Source organism: Pseudoliparis swirei, chromosome 20 (assembly GCF_029220125.1).
Source record: "Pseudoliparis swirei isolate HS2019 ecotype Mariana Trench chromosome 20, NWPU_hadal_v1, whole genome shotgun sequence".
NCBI classification, from domain to species: Eukaryota; Metazoa; Chordata; class Actinopteri; order Perciformes; family Liparidae; genus Pseudoliparis; species Pseudoliparis swirei.
The window spans coordinates 24737718-24756773 of NC_079407.1; the positions used below are offsets into that span (position 1 = coordinate 24737718).

At 39.8% G+C, this 19056-nt stretch overlaps 1 protein-coding gene across 1 annotated transcript; it reads right to left on the bottom strand.

The window, feature by feature from the left end:
• Positions 1–557: 557 nt before the first annotated feature.
• Positions 558–8662, bottom strand: LOC130211329 (multiple epidermal growth factor-like domains protein 10). Its single transcript, XM_056442068.1, has 10 exons — positions 8657–8662; positions 7700–7842; positions 6847–7019; positions 5891–6127; positions 4349–4536; positions 3264–3369; positions 2811–2961; positions 2208–2347; positions 1151–1297; positions 558–607 (listed from the first exon to the last, which is right to left on the bottom strand). Exons 1-10 carry the CDS (start codon positions 8660–8662, stop codon positions 558–560), a joined length of 1341 nt encoding a protein of 446 aa, XP_056298043.1.
• Positions 8663–19056: the final 10394 nt, after the last annotated feature.

Below are 19056 nucleotides of genomic sequence, written 5' to 3' on the forward strand. Positions count from 1 at the left end.
GGTCAATTTGACCCCATTCAATGTTTAATGTCGGTGTTCTTTGGGGTCAATTTGACCCCAGGCTTTTTCACTGTGTCAAACATATCAGAAATATCAACTTTTTATTTATTTAAAGGGCTATTTAGGTAGTCAACAAACAAACATAAAGTACCTCACACTTAAACTTGGGAAGCAATATTAATTCTAATAATTTTCTGGAGGTTTTAATTGCTGGGGTCAAATTGACCCGAGGGTAAAATATGTTCGTAAATGTAAAGGTAACAGGAGGGTTAAACAGAGCATTTTTCTCTTGTTTGTCAACCATTAACTCCACCATGATACAATCTAAAGGTGGACAGATTGACAAGTGACTTTTTTTTGCTCGGTCCCTGCGCGCGCGGAGCTCTGTGGCGCGAGACGGATCGATAAGTGTTAACGCAGCGAAGAGACAGAGATGACATGCTGCTGTGGAGATACGATCAACAACAGACGTTTAGTTTAATAAAGAACAAAGGCGTGCTCTAGAGACCATGTCGGGGGGCGGGCCAATCTGTTGAATGTCATGCGATCTACCACCACTACGCGGCGATCGAGTGGCAGGACGCGTTCGACGTGTTGAGACCCTGATCTACAGGAAGTAAAAGTCGTAACAAGGTTTCCGTAGGTGAACCTGCGGAAGGATCATTACCGATGAACAGACCGTCTGCATGAGAGCGGACAGAGTTCAGATTGAAGTGGTGTATTGGAAGCTCATTTTGCAAGTGACTTTTTTTTCGTCCCGACAACCAACAACAGACGGATTGGAAGCTCATTCTGCGCATGCGTTAAATGCGTTAATAAAAAAAAAACTAGTTAAACCTGTAATTGAATTAACTGAGTTAACGCGTTATTTTTCACAGCACTAATATATATATATATATACACATATATACACACATATACTGTATATATATACACATACATATATACACATACATATATATACATGTATATACATATAAATATATACACACATATATTATATATATATATATATGCATATAAATATATACATATTTATATATATATATATATATCTCAGAAACGCACACAAGCGACCGATCGCCTGATCCTTCTGAAAGAGGTAACAACTGGTCGTCCATGTTGTCATGACTTTCTTTCCGCCTGTTACCTGTGGTGTTCCCCCAAGGTGTGGCCGTTCTGGACCCCTCTGTGCAGTAGAAGCCTGGGTTGCAGGGCCCAGACGGGGAGGACAGGCCGGCCTCAGAGCAATAATGGCCAGGCAAACAGGACTGACACACTTCTATAGAAACTGCCCCTGGAACAACAACAAATACACCTCATATTGAGTTAACTCTGAGAAAATGTGCAATATTCCAATCTGTGAAATATCCCCACATAACCTTCCCCAACCTCTCAATCTGTGCAATATCCCCATATAAATGTCCCCTTCCCCCTCGTTCTTTTCACAAGCTAGGAACAGCACTCAGCACTAGGCTATTCATCTATTTATTAACCTCTGCCCTCTCCTTTTTTATGTTCATAACCTTTTTCTTTTTTTACTGTACCTAACACTGTATATTCTACCACCTTAGGTACAGTGTTTTTTATATTTTGTATTATTACCTTCGCATTGAAAATGCGGAAGGTAATGTTTTGATCGCCGTGTATTTGTATGTGTGTTATTCGCATAAATCAAAAAGTATTAAACCGAATCACATGAAATTTGGTGGGATGATTGGTTATTATCCGGGGACAATTTGATTAGATTTTGGGATCGATCGGGTCAAAGGTCAAGGTCATGAAAAGGTCAAAATCTTCTTTTTACCATAGCGTGGTCAATTTATATCCAATTGGCATGCAACTAATGCCAACATGTTCATAATCCAATGCCCAATCTTGTGATATGCGAAGGTATGCACTCTACCGAGTGCCCATTCTAGTTATTATAGTGTGTTTGCACCTCTGTTGACTCGGAGAGCTCTGCAAAACAATTTCAATGTGTCTGGACTGTTGGTCCAGGCACAAATGGCAAATAAAAAAACTTAAATAATAAGACAGATAAAATAATTCCACTTCTCCTGTTTTCAGTAATTTGTTTCTCTAATGAATTATGTAATTGATGACAACAAAAATTCACAACAACAGTGCTTATAACCTCATTTAAGTCAGCCCCATTAAGTTCAAATGTGACCAAAAGGGTTTCTGGGTAATTATTCCAGTGTTACCGTGTATTGAGCTGAAGGTTCCCGCCGGACACGGAACCATGTAGTTGGTACCCCCGGGGCAGTAGGACCCAGCGGAGCACCGGCCTCCCGCCGGGCCCTCCTCTGGCCGGGCAGAAAGCGAACCATGGATACAGAGGTAACTAGGGGCAGCGAGATGATGGAGACCGAGATGATGATAGATAGATAGATAGATAAATACTTTATTAATCCCCAAGGGGAAATTTGTCGTAACAGTAGCAGCACCAATAAACTAAACACACGAGAATAAAAAATAAAATATAGGAAAAAACAGGGATGAAAGATATAGATGTATACAATAAGTATACAAAGTAAAATATAAAATAAAATATATATGTATATATACAACATATATGCATACACAATACAATACTAATGACTAAAATTAAATTAAATATAAAAATATTAAATATAGACTGTGCAAAATGCAAAGTGTGTGTATGTGTGTAGTGTAAATGAAAATGAAATGTTGATGGGGGGGGGTGTGGAAAGAAAAGGAAGTAATAGACGAGAAAGAGGTTTAATTACAGATAGAAGGGGCGATAGAATGAAACAGAAAGATGATGTTACATCGTGAACATTTACCCAGGAGAGCAGACCCCGGTGGGAGCAGCGAGTCCAGAGGAAGCGCAATATCTTCCTGGAGGACAGAGTTCACAGCCCGACTGATTGGACGAACCCATCTGCCCGCTGAAGGCGCCAGCTGGGCACGGGAACGCCACACCAGACTGCGCTCCTGCAGATAAATAGTGCATATAACATCTCCAGATGGTCCCTCGGAAAAAAATAAACATCACAGAACAATTTGTGAAAAGCCGTCCTTATCTTGATTATATAATTTGTTTACCATTTGCATAATTTGAAATCCATTTACTAATACAGCCATTTAATCAGAAGCACACACAAAACCAGACATATTCAATAAATGTACCGCATGCAATCCATCTCACTGGGTCTGAAACAGCGCTATATTCATTAATAACATTGTCTGATAACGTTGTATAAATGTGTTAGAATAACTGCATTATTTTATATTACCTTGTGGGCAGTAGTGTCCTTTAGGGCACGCCGTGGGAGAGTGCCCAGTGTCAACATCCGCTGGGCCGGCGCAGTAAAATCCGGCCGGACATTTAACACACTCGGCCTGCAGAGGGTGGAGCACATACAGATGTTCGTAAACATCACCAGAGATGAGCACTTTGTGTTGGAGGATGATTACAGATCAAACTAAAAGTTCACACAGATGCTGAAGATGCATTTAGGAGAGCCATAACTTTACCCAGAATGCCTCACAATACAATTAGAAATCCATCTTTTATAGATTATGTACAATTAGTCAGAGTATAACATATTGTTTGACCCAGTATGTTAAGCTGTGTAGTAGGTGCACCTTGCCTGGGATTGTGATTATCAGAATATTAGCAGACAAGCGGTGTTATTTGTCTAGTCCACAGGTGTCAAACACAAGGCCCGCGGGCCGAATACGGCCCACCACGTCATTTTATGCGGCCCCGGCGACTTGAAAGACATATGATCACCTTTATATCTCGTGCTTTTATTTTGAAGGTTACAAACTAAATGGATTTGTGTTATAATATTGGTGAAATGTTCTTTTGTACAATATTTCTACTCTCGAATAAACAATAATCAAATGCAAAGAGAGTTATTTAACAATATGTTCAGGAGTAGTTTATACACTGCTTCAGTTACACCGGCCCTTTAAGAGGCGGCCATGATGCTGATGTGGCCCACGGTGAAAATGAGTTTGACGCCCCTGGTCTCGTCCCTAAATCCTGATATTTTTTATTTTTTTTATTTATTCATGTATTAATCTGTTAGATAAACAACAATTTGGGCACTCTGGTTTCTGCCTACTGGTTTAGGTACATATGTAGACGTCTGGTGACCTCTTGTTATCTATTTTTTATGTATATTTATGTTCCTGTACTCTAGGTGGGTGTACCAGTGGGTGGGTTTGTTATCCGTTTGTATATGTCAACAAAAAAGATGAAAAACAATGGAAATATCAGTTAAATTATATGTTTACTGTGTTATGTGCCTATAAGTATATCCAAAATTCAAAAAAAGAATATTAGCAGACTGTTTATTCTCATCTTCCACACCTGTCCGGGTAAATCCTGGAAGGTCCCCGGCGAGCAGGGTACCGGTCTATCGGATCCAGGTGGACACATGTGTCCAGGTGAGCAAGGTGCAGAGGCCTGCTGGCTGCTGTTCTCTCTGCCCGGACAGTAAGAACCAGCTGGGCAGATATGAGAAGGGAAAGATAGCCCTCTGGTGACACACATGAGACCTGGAGGAAGAAAGAAAAAGAAAGGAACATTGCAGTATAATGGTTTATTTAATAAGGGACAGTGCACATTGATAACAACATTTCAGTAAATGTGCCAGAGTTAGCCAATAGGCTATTTTTCATCTGTAGTCCAAATGATGCTGATGTTAAGAACAAACCTAAAAACAGAGCACAGACCGAACACAGGGAGGCAAGAGAAAACCAGCATGGGAGGATTATCTATGTCATTGTAGGCCTATGTGGTCTAGAACAATTCAAGGGTGTAGAAAACGTCAAGGGTCTAGAAAACTTCAAGGGTCTAGAAGACATCATCACTGCAGCCCACTGTTCCTTAATAACTAAGGATGGGTTAAATGCAGAGAACACATTTTGTTGCCTGTGTACCTGTACTCTGTGCAATGACAATAGATTGAATCCAATCCAATGGTCTAGAACAAGTCAAGGGTCTAGAAAACGTCAAGGGTCTAGAACACTTCAAGGGTCAAGAACACTTCACGGGTCTAGAACACTTCACGGGTCTAGAACACTTCACGGGTCTAGAATACGTCAAGGGTCTAGAAAACGTCAAGGGTCTAGAACACTTCAAGGGTCTTGAACACTTCAAGGGTCTAGAACACTTCAAGGGTCTAGAAAAATCCAATGGTCTAGAACACTTCAAGGGACTAGAACAAGTCAAGGGTCTAGAACACTTTAAGGGACTAGAACAAATCAAGGGTCTAGAACACTTCATGGGTCTAGAACAAATCAAGGGTCGAGAACACTTCATGGGTCTAGAACAAATCAAGGGTCTAGAACACTTCAAGGGTCTAGAACAAGTCAAGGGTCTAGAACATGTCAAGGGTCTAGAACATGTCAAGGGTTTAGAACAAGTCAAGGGTTTAGAACACTTCATGGGTCTAGAACAAATCAAGGGTCGAGAACACTTCATGGGTCTAGAACAAATCAAGGGTCTAGAACACTTCAAGGGTCTAGAACAAGTCAAGGGTCTAGAACATGTCAAGGGTCTAGAACATGTCAGTGGTTTAGAACAAGTCAAGTGTCTAGAACATGTCAAGGGTCTAGAACATGTCAAGGGTTTAGAACATGTCAAGGGTTTAGAACATGTCAAGGGTTTAGAACAAGTCAAGTGTCTAGAACATGTCAAGGGTCTAGAAAACTTCTAGGGTCTAGATTAGAACAAATCAAGGGACCAGAACAAATCAAAGGTCGAGAACAATTCAAGGGTCTAGAACAATAGGGTGCAAACAGATTATCTCTTGATAATTCAAGTTATGTAACGGAAGCTTTATCTTCAGGCATAAAATAAGACGCCTATTCAAACACCCAGAATATGGAAATATAAATGTCCTCCAACCTGCAGGACAAGGCCGACAGTCGGAGAGGTAACCGCTTCTGGTTGTGTTGCTGTAACTTCCTGTGGGACAGGGCAGTGGGGCCGACGACCCCCGGGGGCAGTAATGACCTTCGGGACATCCGTCACCTGTCGGCCCTCCATCCTGTGGTGTGGGTGACCGGGCCCCTGAGAGACAGAAGTACCCTGCGTCACACTGGCCTGCTGCAGCACTCGCCCCCGGGGACGGACAGAAGTAGCCTGATTCAAAAAGGAGAGGGAAACAGGATTAAGTGGAATGTAAAATGACCCTCTAATTGTATTAATCTCATTTAATCTTAAATTTGATTATATATTTATTTTATTTCAGACTCATGAGTCCATAAAGCAACAAACACAAATACAAAATTATCATATAAAATACAATACGAGAATACAGTTAAAAAAACATCCAAACACTTGTTCCAATGTTTCCAGAAAAAAGAAAAACACCTCGTATCACTCAGTTGTTGGCTCACTTAAAACTTTTATAAATTACATTTTCTGAGTCATTTAATGGACATTTGAATTTGTATATAACATTCCTCAACACAGCATGCAAAGTGGGAACATTACCCAAACTTATGACAAGATTCTGAAGGCATCATTAAACGGCATCTGAATCCTTAAAATGTTTGCTTTACTCTATGATAATTATTATAATTAGGAATATCTTTGCTGCATTTGGTAAAAAAAAAATGTAACAGCTGCTTTTTTTAAGTACACTTATTTTGTTCATATATTTGGTTTAATTTACCATTCACTGACAAGGTCGTCCTAAACTCTGATTCAACTACTTAACCTCCAAGAAAAAGTCATAATCATCAGCAGTAAATGAGTGTGTGTGTGTGCGTGTGTGTGTGCGTGTGTGTGTGTGTGTGTGTGTGTGTGTGTGCGTGTGTGTGTGTGTGTGCGTGTGTGTGTGTGTGTGTGTGTGTGACCTGGAGGGCAGGGCAAGCAGTGCTCAGCGTGTGCCATCTTCGTGTGGGGGTTGATGGATCCAGCTGGACACGGGTACTGGTCTTTGGACCAGGTCCCGGACGGGCAGTAATGACCTTCTGGACACTCGTAGGTCCAAGACCGAGAGCCGTCACGTATGCCGGGACAATAAAAACTATGCAGACGAAAAAGAAAAAGAAAGTGGAATAAGTTCACTTCTCGGCTTCTGATCGTGGCGATGAGGCAGTAATACTAATATACTTGTGTCTGTGCAGGTGTATATATATATGTATAAACACATCAACAACATGTACTGTGTGTTTCATAATCCATCATGTTTATATGTGTGTTTACCCCTGAGGACAGGCACTGCAGCTGGCGCTACCGTCTTCTGTACTGATGGCTCCCAGGGGGCAGCGCTGGGGAGCCGCAGAGCCCTCAGAACAGAAATACCCTGGTTGTGTGAAGGCAAGAGTCAAGACACACACACACACACACACACAATTCACCAGGGACAGGGTTTGATTTCCAGTGTCAACAGAGCAGCTTCTGATCTTTAAACCTATTCACGTTCACTCAGCTTTTTTTGGCTTATGCATGTGTGCCACTTTCAAATTATGGACTTCACAATTCATTTATCGTTTTGCATACCATACAATGCCAAGGAACGTATAGTTTTTTTCGCTGCCCGTTACCTGTCTGAACAACAGAAACCCGATTACATCATCCTGAATTATTTTTTTTTTTTTTTTCTTCATGCATTTTATTTTCACATTTTTCTCTCATTTGTTTTTTTAACATTTTTTTATGATTCTCTCCAGGTGGCGAGAGGGTTTCTGGTCACCTTTTGGGCACGGTCCTCCCTTCCCATCACTCAGCGTGGGGTCGGGTCGATCCGAACCCTCCAGACAGAAGAAACCTTCCCGGCATTTTCCAGAAGGCGCCGAGAGACCCGCGGCTTCGCAGTAGTAACCGGGGAGACATTGTTGGCAATCCTCCTGAAATGAAGAGAGGGAGAAAGAGAGAGGGAGAGAGACAGGCTGTGAGAGAATGAAAAAGAGAGAGAGAGCCCTACTGCAGTATGGATTTGGGATTAGATATTGATCGGCTGTCACAATGAAAGACAAAGAAAACATTGTAAGTTACTGTGTACACAGTAGAGGTCTGGTGTTATAAGTACAGTGTCATAAACAGTTATAGCAAATAATGAAATACAAATGTTATAGGTCATATACAATTAGTCAAAAGAAAGTTTATAACATATTGTTTGACCCAGCTGGGAATATTATTATCAGAATATTAGCAGACTGTTCATGCTCATCTTCCAAATGAAGCAAATGACATACATAAATAATAAATATATGCAAAAAATAATATAACTGTAAAAGTGAGATAATCCTTCATTTCTATTTTTTTTACATTAACATCATATTTTTCGCTATTTTCTCTATTCCCCAAAACCGTTTTCTGAATGAGAAAGACTCTCGATCGTTGTCAAGGAGACACGCGAGTGCAAATATTGAGTCGTAGTGACCTGGGACACTAATTTGGTGAGATTAGAGAACGTTCCACGTGGACAGGCCAGAGGATGAGCAGTGGCCTGGGGGCAGTAATGACCGGCAGGACACGGCCCGCCCTTTTCTGGAGGGAGACACAGAGAACAAAAGCTGCCCATTTGTCAACGGCCTCCACACTGATGGAGAACCCCTGCCGCCTCGAGTCATTTACAAGGCCGACAATTACCCAGGAATGTGGTATTATCAGACACGGCACTGCATTTCCTAAAGGTGTAAACATGCAGTCCACGTTTACCCGCATCCTGTGACCAGGGTTTTGGAGACGTGTTTCCATGTGTGCAGTAATATCCTTCCTGACACGGTCCAGTGACAGCCGTGGCGTTCATGGAAGGGCAGTAATGGCCGCCGTCACACCGCCTGCACTGAGCGACGGACGAGTAGCCGGGGTCAGGACCGTACGTCCCCTCTGGACAGCTTCTCACGTCAAATCCAGTTCTGTCGGGGCAGTAGAATCCTGCAGGACACAGAGAAAAACAAAAGAAAATGCTGAAAAAGCAATAGGGTACAATTTAATTGAAGAGGAGCGACATGCATCAGCCATTTTGAATTTTGTTTAATTTTTTTTCTAAACAACCTATTTTTTAGGTCTTTGCTCGAAATAACATACCCAAACTAAAAAGGGGGTATCTCTGCAACCACAGTGGCTTTTTTAATAGTGTTGGTGTTATAATAAAGGCAACACATGTGAGGTTTTGTTCAGATGTGTACATATTAGAATATATGTTTCTGGTTAAGTGTAAATAAAGATGAATCATTGCTAAAATAGAAGTTTCAGGTTCGCTTAGAAAGAAAAAAAGCACTTTCAGGATGATTATCTCTTGGAAGGATGCAGAGCAGAGGTCTAAACTAACCCAGACAAAAGCACAATGTGTGAACAGTCTCTCTGCAAAGCTTGACTTTGAAAAAGTGAAGCATAAAAAATGTAAAACAAAGTTAAAGAAATAATGCTTTAACACTCCTGTTACCTTTACATTTACGAACATAATTTACCCTCGGGGTCAATTTGACCCCAGCAATTAAAACCTCCAGAAAATTATTAGAATTAATATTGTTTCCCAAGTTTAAGTGTGAGGTCCTTTATGTTTGTTTGTTGACTACCTAAATAGCCCTTTAAATATATTTAAAAAGTTGATATTTCTTATATGTTTGTGAAAAAAAGCCTGGGGTCAAATTGCCCCGAAAGAACACCGACATTAAACATTGAATGGGGTCAAATTGACCCGAAAGGTAACAGGAGGGTTAAATGTATATTTATGTTTTTTCAAACAGAAAACCACACACCTGGAGGACACAAGTACAGAGAGCCGGACACGCAGTACCAGCCGGGCACACAGGGCTCACACTGAGCAGCATGTGTGACAGCAGCGTACGTCCCTGGGTCACAGGGCACGGGTTGAACCGATCCCTCCGGGCAGGAGAACCCCTCGGGACAAGATCCCCCCGTCACGCCATCGGTCGGGGTGGATGTAACGGCTCCCTCCACACAGTAATATCTGCAATAAGAAAACAACAACAAGAGCTTGAAAATGCTATAACACAATGATGAACAATGAAGAAGGGCTCAGTAAAGTATATTTCAAACTGGAAGTTTATTAAAAATGGGTTACATACGTACCACCCCATAGATCTGATTTTATTTTCATAAATTAATGAATGTACAATAGAGAATATATCACTCCCTAGTTTAAACGTTGTTTTCTTTCAGTTTTTTTTGTTTCATTTTGTCTCTTTCTTGTTGTTTATTCTATTTGTTTTAACACTTCTTAGAATAAAAATGTATAACTAAACTGACTAAAAATATGTATAAATAAAATAACAAAAAAATGGGTTACATACGTAACACCACATAGACCTGATTTTATTTTCATAAATTAATGAATGTACAATAGAGAATAGATCACTCCCTAGTTATACATTGTTTATTTTTATTTTTTTGTTTCATTAATTCTCTTTTTTTTTGTTTTTCCTATGTTGTACACTTCTTGCTCTAAATATATGTATAACTAAAATGAACATCATCTAAAAATCTGCACATGCAATGTCAATAATCTGAAAGACATCTGTAAACGTCTAATTTATATCTACTTTCAAATTTTTTTCAAGAATAAACAAATATATCTAATTGTATATAAGTGTATATTTCAGACAGCCTGGTGTACCCCCCACTGCAGGGTCCACTAGGTTTGGTGAGACCGGCAGAGTTGCAGTAGAACCCCCCCACACAGGGTTGGCAGTCCTCTCGGTTCCGCAGGCCAGAGGAGTTGGACCAGCTTCCTTCGGGGCAGGACCCGGGGGCCGTGGTGCCTGGAAAAGAGGACGCAGACTTTCAACTCACTTTTCAATTTAAGTAAACAGAGGAGAATGGAAACAAATATGTATATTATTAAAAGATGACAAGTGTGTGTGTATGTATATATGTATATAGACATCTGGTTAAGCGAAATGAGGTGACCTCTTAGTATCTATTTTGTATGTATGTATTGTCCTGTACTCTCGGTGGGTGTACCAGTGGGAGGGGTGGGGTGGTCATCTGTTTGTATATGTCAACAAAAAGATGAAAAACAATGCAAATATCAGTTAAAGTACATGTTATACATGTGTTATATTTCCAAATACAAAAATACAACAACAAAAAGAAGAAGAACAATGACAGATATATGAAGAACTAGAATGGGCACTCGGTAGAGCGCATACCTTCGCATATCACAAGATCGGGCATTGAATTATGAACATGTTGGCATTAGTTTCATGCCAATTGGATCAAAATTGACCGTGCAATGGTAAAAAGAAGATGTTTACCTTTTCATGACCTTGACCTTTGACCCAATCGATCCCAAAATCTAATCAAATGGTCCCCGGATAATAACCAATCATCCCACCAAATTGCATGCGATTCAAAGAAGATGTTGACCTTTTCATGACCTTGACCTTGACCTTTGACCCGATCGATCCCTAAATCTAATCAAATCGTCCTCGGATAATAACCAATCATCCCACCAAATTTCATGCGATTTGGTTCAATACTTTTTGACTTATGCGAATAAGACCCACGCACGCACACAAATACACGGCGATCAAAACATTACCGTCCACATTTTCAATTCGAAGGTAACAATGCCATTATTGGATTTGACAAGACAATATTCTATGAAGAAAAGGAACAGTGTTTTTGAATTGAAGTGCAACTAAATAAGCGGCTCAGGAAAAGGCAGAGTTTACGCCCACGGCAACATCTTTAAAGCACGGGTCAGTGCCCCCCCCCATGTCAGGAAGAACGAGTGTACAAATTAATTTGAATAAAATAACTGTTACAAAGTTGCAAGACAAATGCCGTCCGTTCTTTCTGGAGGCCGCCGCATGGTAATTAGCATGAATAAAACATCGTAGTAGCCCTCGGATATAAGAGGGTAGGATGTGTAAGAGCTTCGTGCTGTATACATTTGGATGCATTAGTCTATAAAATAAAGCTGCATCAGCATTGGACTGCAATAACTATTAAATGTATTTTTAAAATGAGAACTGCCTGCAACTTGATCCATGTCAGGCATCAACCCCGCGGAGCAGCTGATTGCTTCTTAATGGAGGACGAGTGGGTCACCTGTGGGGCAGTATTGACCGGGCAGGCAGAGTCCATCCAGTGGGCTGGGAGAGGACGCTCCCTCTCTGCAGCAATAACCAGCATTGCATGGTCCTATCGGAAGATAAAGCACCATGACTACAACATTACATCGTCATAATTAAATAATCATCATAATTAAATAATGGGCTGGGAGAGGACGCTCCCTCTCTGCACCAATAACCAGCATTGCATGGTTTTAAAGGAAGGAAAAAAATATAACATTACATCATCATAAAACATACCCTTTGTCTGTGGTAAGTGCAAAATAAATAAACTTTACTTACTCATTTACCTACTTAAATTTCCAAGCTGTGTGCACTAGAGTTAAGTTAGGAAATGTTTATTTTCATTTAAATTTAATTATGTAAAACAGACACAAGGTAACCTCCTTCGGAACAAACCATCTCATCTAACACATAATTTATAACATATGGAAGACTGTGGAAAACTTGTTGGAAATACAATGAAATGTCTCAATTAAAAACGTAGCATGGGAATGTACACTACCGTTCAAAAGTTTGGGGTCATCCAGACAATTTTGTGTCTTCCATGAAAACTCACTTTTATTTATCAAATGAATTGAAAATTGAATAGAAAATATAGTCAAGACATTGACAAGGTTAGAAATAATGATTAATATTTGAAGTATTAATTTTGTTCTTCAAACTTCAAGCTCAAAGGAAGGCCAGTTGTATAGCTTATATCACCAGCATAACTGTTTTCAGCTGTGCTAACATAATTGCACAAGGGTTTTCTAATCAGATATTAGTCTTCTAAGGCGATTAGCAAACACAATGTACCATTAGAACACTGGAGTGATAGTTGATGGAAGATGGAGCTATGGAGATATTTCATTAGAAACCAGACGTTTCCACCTAGAATAGTCATTTACCACATTAACAATGTATAGAGTGTATTTTTGATTAATGTTATCTTTATTGAAAAAACAGTGCTTTTCTTTGAAAAATAAAGACATTTCTAAGTGACCCCAAACTTTTGAACGGTAGTGTATGAATACAAGTTTTATACCTGTAATAATAATATAATAATCCATTTAATTGATAAAGCGCTTTTTAAGGTACTCAAAGACACTTTACATGTTACATGTATACATGTATACACCTCTACGGGGAGCAGTTCAGGGCTAAGGGTCTTGCTCAAGGACACATCGACTAGGGCGGGGATTGAACCCGCCGATCCTCTGATTGGAAGACGGACCTGCTGACCTCTGATCCCCAGCCACCCCAAAACAGACATGGTCATTAAAAAAAGTGTTTTCCATAATCACTTAAACAGCGGTATACCTCCTCCAAATGTTTTAAATGTAAGAAAAAGAGAGAGAGAAGAACTTCTAACCCACCCGCCGGCTCTGACAGTCCCGCGGAGGGACAGTAGCGTCCGGCGGCACACGGCGTGCAGCCCGAGACGCCGCCTAAGCGTTGCCTCGAGTTGAAGGACCCGGCGGGACACGGGTTGGGCCGGGCTGTGCCTGCAGGGCAGTAGTGTCCTTCAGGGCAAGGCCTCGGAGAAGAGACATTGGAGAGTCTCAAATCACAGTAGTACCCTGGAAAGAAGAGAAATATATTTATTATTTTAATTCGCACTGCCAGTGGGGGAAAATAGCTGCCAGGGGGGAAAATAACATGATAATGGAATATTACATGACATGACATGTCATATTATATTACATGACAACACATGTCATTTATCAGACGCTTTTATCCAAGCGACTCACAATAAGTGAATTCAACCACGAGGACAAACTCAGAGCAACAAGAATCAAGAAAGTAACATTTCTTCAAGAAAGACAAACTACAAAAATACCATAAATAATCCAATAAGTAATACCATGAGTAATACCATGAGTAATACTATAATTAATGCCACAAGTAATACCATTAGTAATACCATAAGTAATACTATAAGTAATACCATAATACTATAAGTAATACCATGAGTAATACCACAAGTAATACAGTAAGTAATACAATGAGAAATACTATAATACTATAAGTAATACCATAAGTAATACCATGGGTAATACGATAATACTATAAGTTATACCATGAGTAATACTATAATACTATACGTAATACCATGAGTAATACTATAAGTTATACCATGAGTAATACTATAATACTATAAGTAATACCATAAGGAGCCAGAACAGCAGACAGTCTTGACGTTGTCGGGTGAATATTAAACACTTATTGTTATCTTTTTATTCTCCTGCTCAACAAACTACACAGCAAAGTGTTCATAATAAATGTAACAGCTGCGATTGAATCGAGGGATCGACTTCATAAATAAAACACTTGCTCGAGGGCCGTTTCATAACAGCCTGTTCAGCAAAATGGTCAAACATGAAATATTTGCTTCTGCCTTGAATTTTTTTTTTTTTAATAACGGGGTCTCCTACCCGCCTCACAGACGACGCAGGCTGCCTGTTTCTCTCGGTCCTGGTGGGTTCCCGATGGACACGGCGAGGGAGCTGCACTTCCCTGTGAGCAGAAGTGTCCTGCAGGACACGGCAGAGCCGCCGCCGCGGTCCGACCCGGAGGGCACCAAAAGCCTATCGAGGTCACAAGAGACACACCGTACGGTTAAAGTGTGCAAATAAATGTCTGAAAACACACAACGAATAATACACTAACGTTCAAAAGTTTGGGGTCACCCAGACAATTTGGTGTTTTCCATGAAATCTCAGACTTTTATTTATCAATTTAATTGCAAAAAGGATTGGAAATACAGTCCAGACATTGACAAGGTTAGAAATAATGATTTTTATTGTGTATATTAATGTTGTTTTTCGAACTTGTCGCTCGAAGGAAGACCAGTTTTATAGCTACTCTTACCAGCATAACTGTTTTCAGCTGCGCTCACATAAAAAGGGTTCTCAAGGGTTTCCTACCCCTCCGTTAGTCTTCTAAGGCGATAACACAATGTACCATTAGAACACTGGAGATGGGCCTCTATACACCTATGTGGAGACTTCATTAAACACCAGAGAATAGCCATTTACCACATTCACAATGTATAGAGTGCCTTTCTGATTTATTTAATGTTATCTTCATTAAAAAGAACAGTGCTTTTACTTTGAAAAATAACGACGTTTCCAAGTGACCCAAAACTTTTAAATGCGAGTGTAGTTGTATAACACCAATAAACTAGAACGGGCACTCGTAGAGCGCATACCTTCGCATATCACAAGATTGGGCATTGAATTATGAACATTTTGGCATTAGTTGCATGCCAATTGGATAAAAATTGACATGGTAAAAAGAAAATGTTGACCTTGACATTGACCTTTGACCCGATCCCAAATCTAATCAAATGGTCCCCGGATAATAATCAATCATCCCACCAAATTTCATGCGATTCGGTTTAATACTTTTTTAGTTATGCGAGTAACATGCATACAAATAAATGAATAAATAAATGAATGGCGATCAAAACATAACCTTCCGCATTTTCAATGCGAAGGTAATCAGCGGATGGACTGGCCTTGGCTGCAGGGTCCAGTCGGAGTCCTGAGCCCTGCTGATGCGCAGTAGGAACCTGCAGTACAGGGCCGACAGCCGGCCTCGCTGGTCAGACCCGGCGCTGAGGAAAAAGTACCGGCTGGACACAACTCCGGCTCTCCAGAGCCCTCAACTGGAGAGAGGAAGAGTTGAATTAGTCTTTTTAATTCAGCCGTACATTCATGTCCATATACCGATTCTGGGCTGAGAGTTTACACCCCTCTCCCACTCCTCTTTTAACCATTTTAAAATTCCATGACCTTTTCAGGTTTTCCATGACCGTACGAACCCCGATTAATCCTCCAATCAAACTCACATATCATAACAATTAAGCATTCTGCCGCGGTTAATGAAGACCCAATGTGCCATCCATTTACAGGACTTTACTTTTCTCTATTTCATAAATAGGGTTAAAAACGTTGTTGGTAAGTTCGGTAGTAAAACCGTTGCAGTGCCGTAAAGCAGAGCTTACCACAGTACGCCGCAGGTGGACAGATGCTGCCCGTCTCTCCATCTGTTGGCCTGGCCTCCGTGGCTCCGCCCACACAGTAATACCCAGGGAGGCAGGGCGCCATCGGCAGAGCCAAACCTTTTAAAACAACATAAATACATATGTTGTGTGTTTTTTAAACAACAAAAATTGTATTTAGAATATGCCTCAAGACTGACATCCCCTACTGTAGAACAATTCATGCACTATATATATATATACACATACAGGCATTTGAATGCACAGAAAAACAAATTGTAATTTTTGCCAATTCATTATATTACAAAATATATGACTGTGTCTATATATATATAAACAGTCTATATATTAAACATGTATTTGAATGAGAAGAAAGACAAATTGTCATTTTTGCCAATTCATTATATTACAAAAGATATGACTGCGTGTACAACACTGTTTGTTACATTTTACAATATATTTTGAATATATTATGCTATATTTGACACAAAGTATTACTTTAGTAAAAAATATATATATATAAATATTGTTTTACACACAGTCATATATTTTGTAATATAATAAATTGGCCGAAAATGACAATTCATCTTTCTGTGCATTCAAATAAATGTTGAATTGCACTATATTTATCATTCAAGTCTCTGTATGTGTTATAATGATAGATCGGTGAATATAAAACACCATGAACAGCAATTTCTTCTTTCTGGCTTTGGACCTCTTGCATGAAGTATGGATTCAATTGGGACATAAGCTCCCTCCTTAAACGTGGCAACTTGAACTTCGACCCTATTGCTTATATATCTGCTGTGCAAAGGATTGTGGGTCAGAATAGCCAGAGACTGCAAAATGCGACCAGGTGGAGTCGAACATCCTGGTATTTTTGGCGTCCTGCTTTTAAACATACTTTGTATTGCGACGTACAACATCTATCGAACTCATTTGCGATATAAGATGCATCTATTTGGTCGGAATGAAAAACCCAGTACCTTCTTGAGGCCCGACGTGGAGAACCAGTTCTATTGAACCATTGATGTACTGACTGAGGACTGTAGTGGCTTAGTGCGCATGAGGAGGTTTCGTGTCCTGAATAAAAATACCTGAGATGTTACAGAAGGCTCCAGGTGGACACGGCACGGGCTCCGAGCTACCCGAGGGGCAGAAGAAGCCCGCTTGGCAGCGCCCCCCTGTGGACGTGGCTGGACAAAGACAGTTGGCGTTGGTGTAATTGTCCAGATCGAAAGGCTGGGAGTTCCACGCCGCGGTCACGCAGAACCAACCTGAAAGTAGAAGGTGAAGAACCGATGTGTTTTGACTTGACGTACAAACACTCCTGAATCAGAGTCGACGGCAGTTTCTTCCTGATCCGATGTGAGGTCAAAGGTCAGGGATGTCATATGTCTAGCCCGCTGAGGCACATTTGTAAATTTGTGATATTGGGCTATATAGAATAAACTGAATTGAGGCGAGTCGAGGTGAAAAGAGATGAGTCACCGATGAGAGTAAACCAGGTCGCCATGCTTCTCATATCCGAGTCTTGAGTGCATGGAGGTGGTTTGGCTCATATTGATCCGGGCTGTGTGGCGCCTTTATACATGAATACTACAAGGGAGCATCTGAAAGCTGCTGCTGTTGCCAGAATGTGAAGAGAAAAAGTAAAATAATAACTGACGTGGCTGTTGTTGAGATTCAATCTTTCAAACTATTTTTAAAGGATTTTTTAATAGATGCTTATTTTAAATATATATTTCTTTTATCTCACGTACCCCCTGGAGTCCCTTCACGTACCCCAATTTGAGAACCACTGCCTTAAATGTATGTGACAATAGTTTGATTAAAAGAATAAATATTTATGTAAAAGTTTATTCTTGTAATCAAACTGCAAATAAATATTCTTTGTTAACACTTTTTTACTATTACTATTACTCACTTTATGTTGAGAGACAAACATTCTTTCAATCTTTTGTATGTTCCACAAATGGAAAATTGACAATAAAGATGACTGATATATGTATTAAAAATATATATATATATACAGCATTTATATAAATATATATATATTAAAATATATATATATATATTAAAATATATTTAAAAAAAATTATATATGTATATATATATATATAAATGTATTTATATATATAAATATATATATTTTAATATATATATTTATATAAATATATTTATTTTATACTGTGTATATATATATATATTAGGGCTGTGAAACGATTAAAATTTTTAATCGGGTTAATCACAGGTTTTTGTGGATTAATCATGATTAATCACATATTACCGATATTCTCGGTATATTTTGTGAGAACATAGAGATTTATGACAAAAGACGGATATATACATTTATACATTCTTCTATACAATGGTGCTGCAACTCAGCAGTTATTTAGCAGTTTTCTTCCATATGGAACATTAATACATCTTCATCCTAAACAGAATGTTTAACCCTCCTGTTACCTTTCGGGTCAATTTGACCCCATTCAATGTTTAATGTCGGTGTTCTTTGGGGTCAATTTGACCCCAGGCTATTTTCACTGTGTCAAACATATCAGAAATATCAACTTTTTTATTTATTTAAAGTGCTATTTAGGTAGTCAACAAACAAACATAAAGTACCTCACACTTAAACTTGGGAAGCAATATTAATTCTAATAATTTTCTGAGGTTTTAATTGCTGGGGTCAAATTGACCCAAGGGTAAAATATGTTAGTAAATGTAAAGGTAACAGGAGGGTTAAACAGAACATTTTCCTCTTGTTTGTCAACCATTAACTCCACCATGATACAATCTAAAGGCCTCTAGTCTTCCTCTAGCAGCTGCTGAGGCAAACTGACTGTGTGGGTTTTCTTCATGAACTGGGCCGTGATGAAAGGGACGGCGGGACACCGCTGCAAAGCTGAAACCTCACCGGCCCGGACACGGGACAGATTGACAAGTGACTTTTTTGCTCGGTCGATGCGCGCGCACGGAGCTCTGTGGCGCGAGACGGAGATCGATAAGTGTTAACGCAACGCGAA

What these genes read in the sequence shown, in the direction of transcription:
- LOC130211329 (XM_056442068.1), bottom strand. An exon ending in CTGCTTGCCCTGCCCTCCAG is followed by an intron (nt 6,128 to 6,846) that starts GTCACACACACA and finishes TTTTTGAATCAG; the next exon opens with GCTACTTCTGTCCGTCCCCG. An exon ending in TCCAGGATTTACCCGGACAG is followed by an intron (nt 3,370 to 4,348) that starts GTGTGGAAGATG and finishes CACCCTCTGCAG; the next exon opens with GCCGAGTGTGTTAAATGTCC.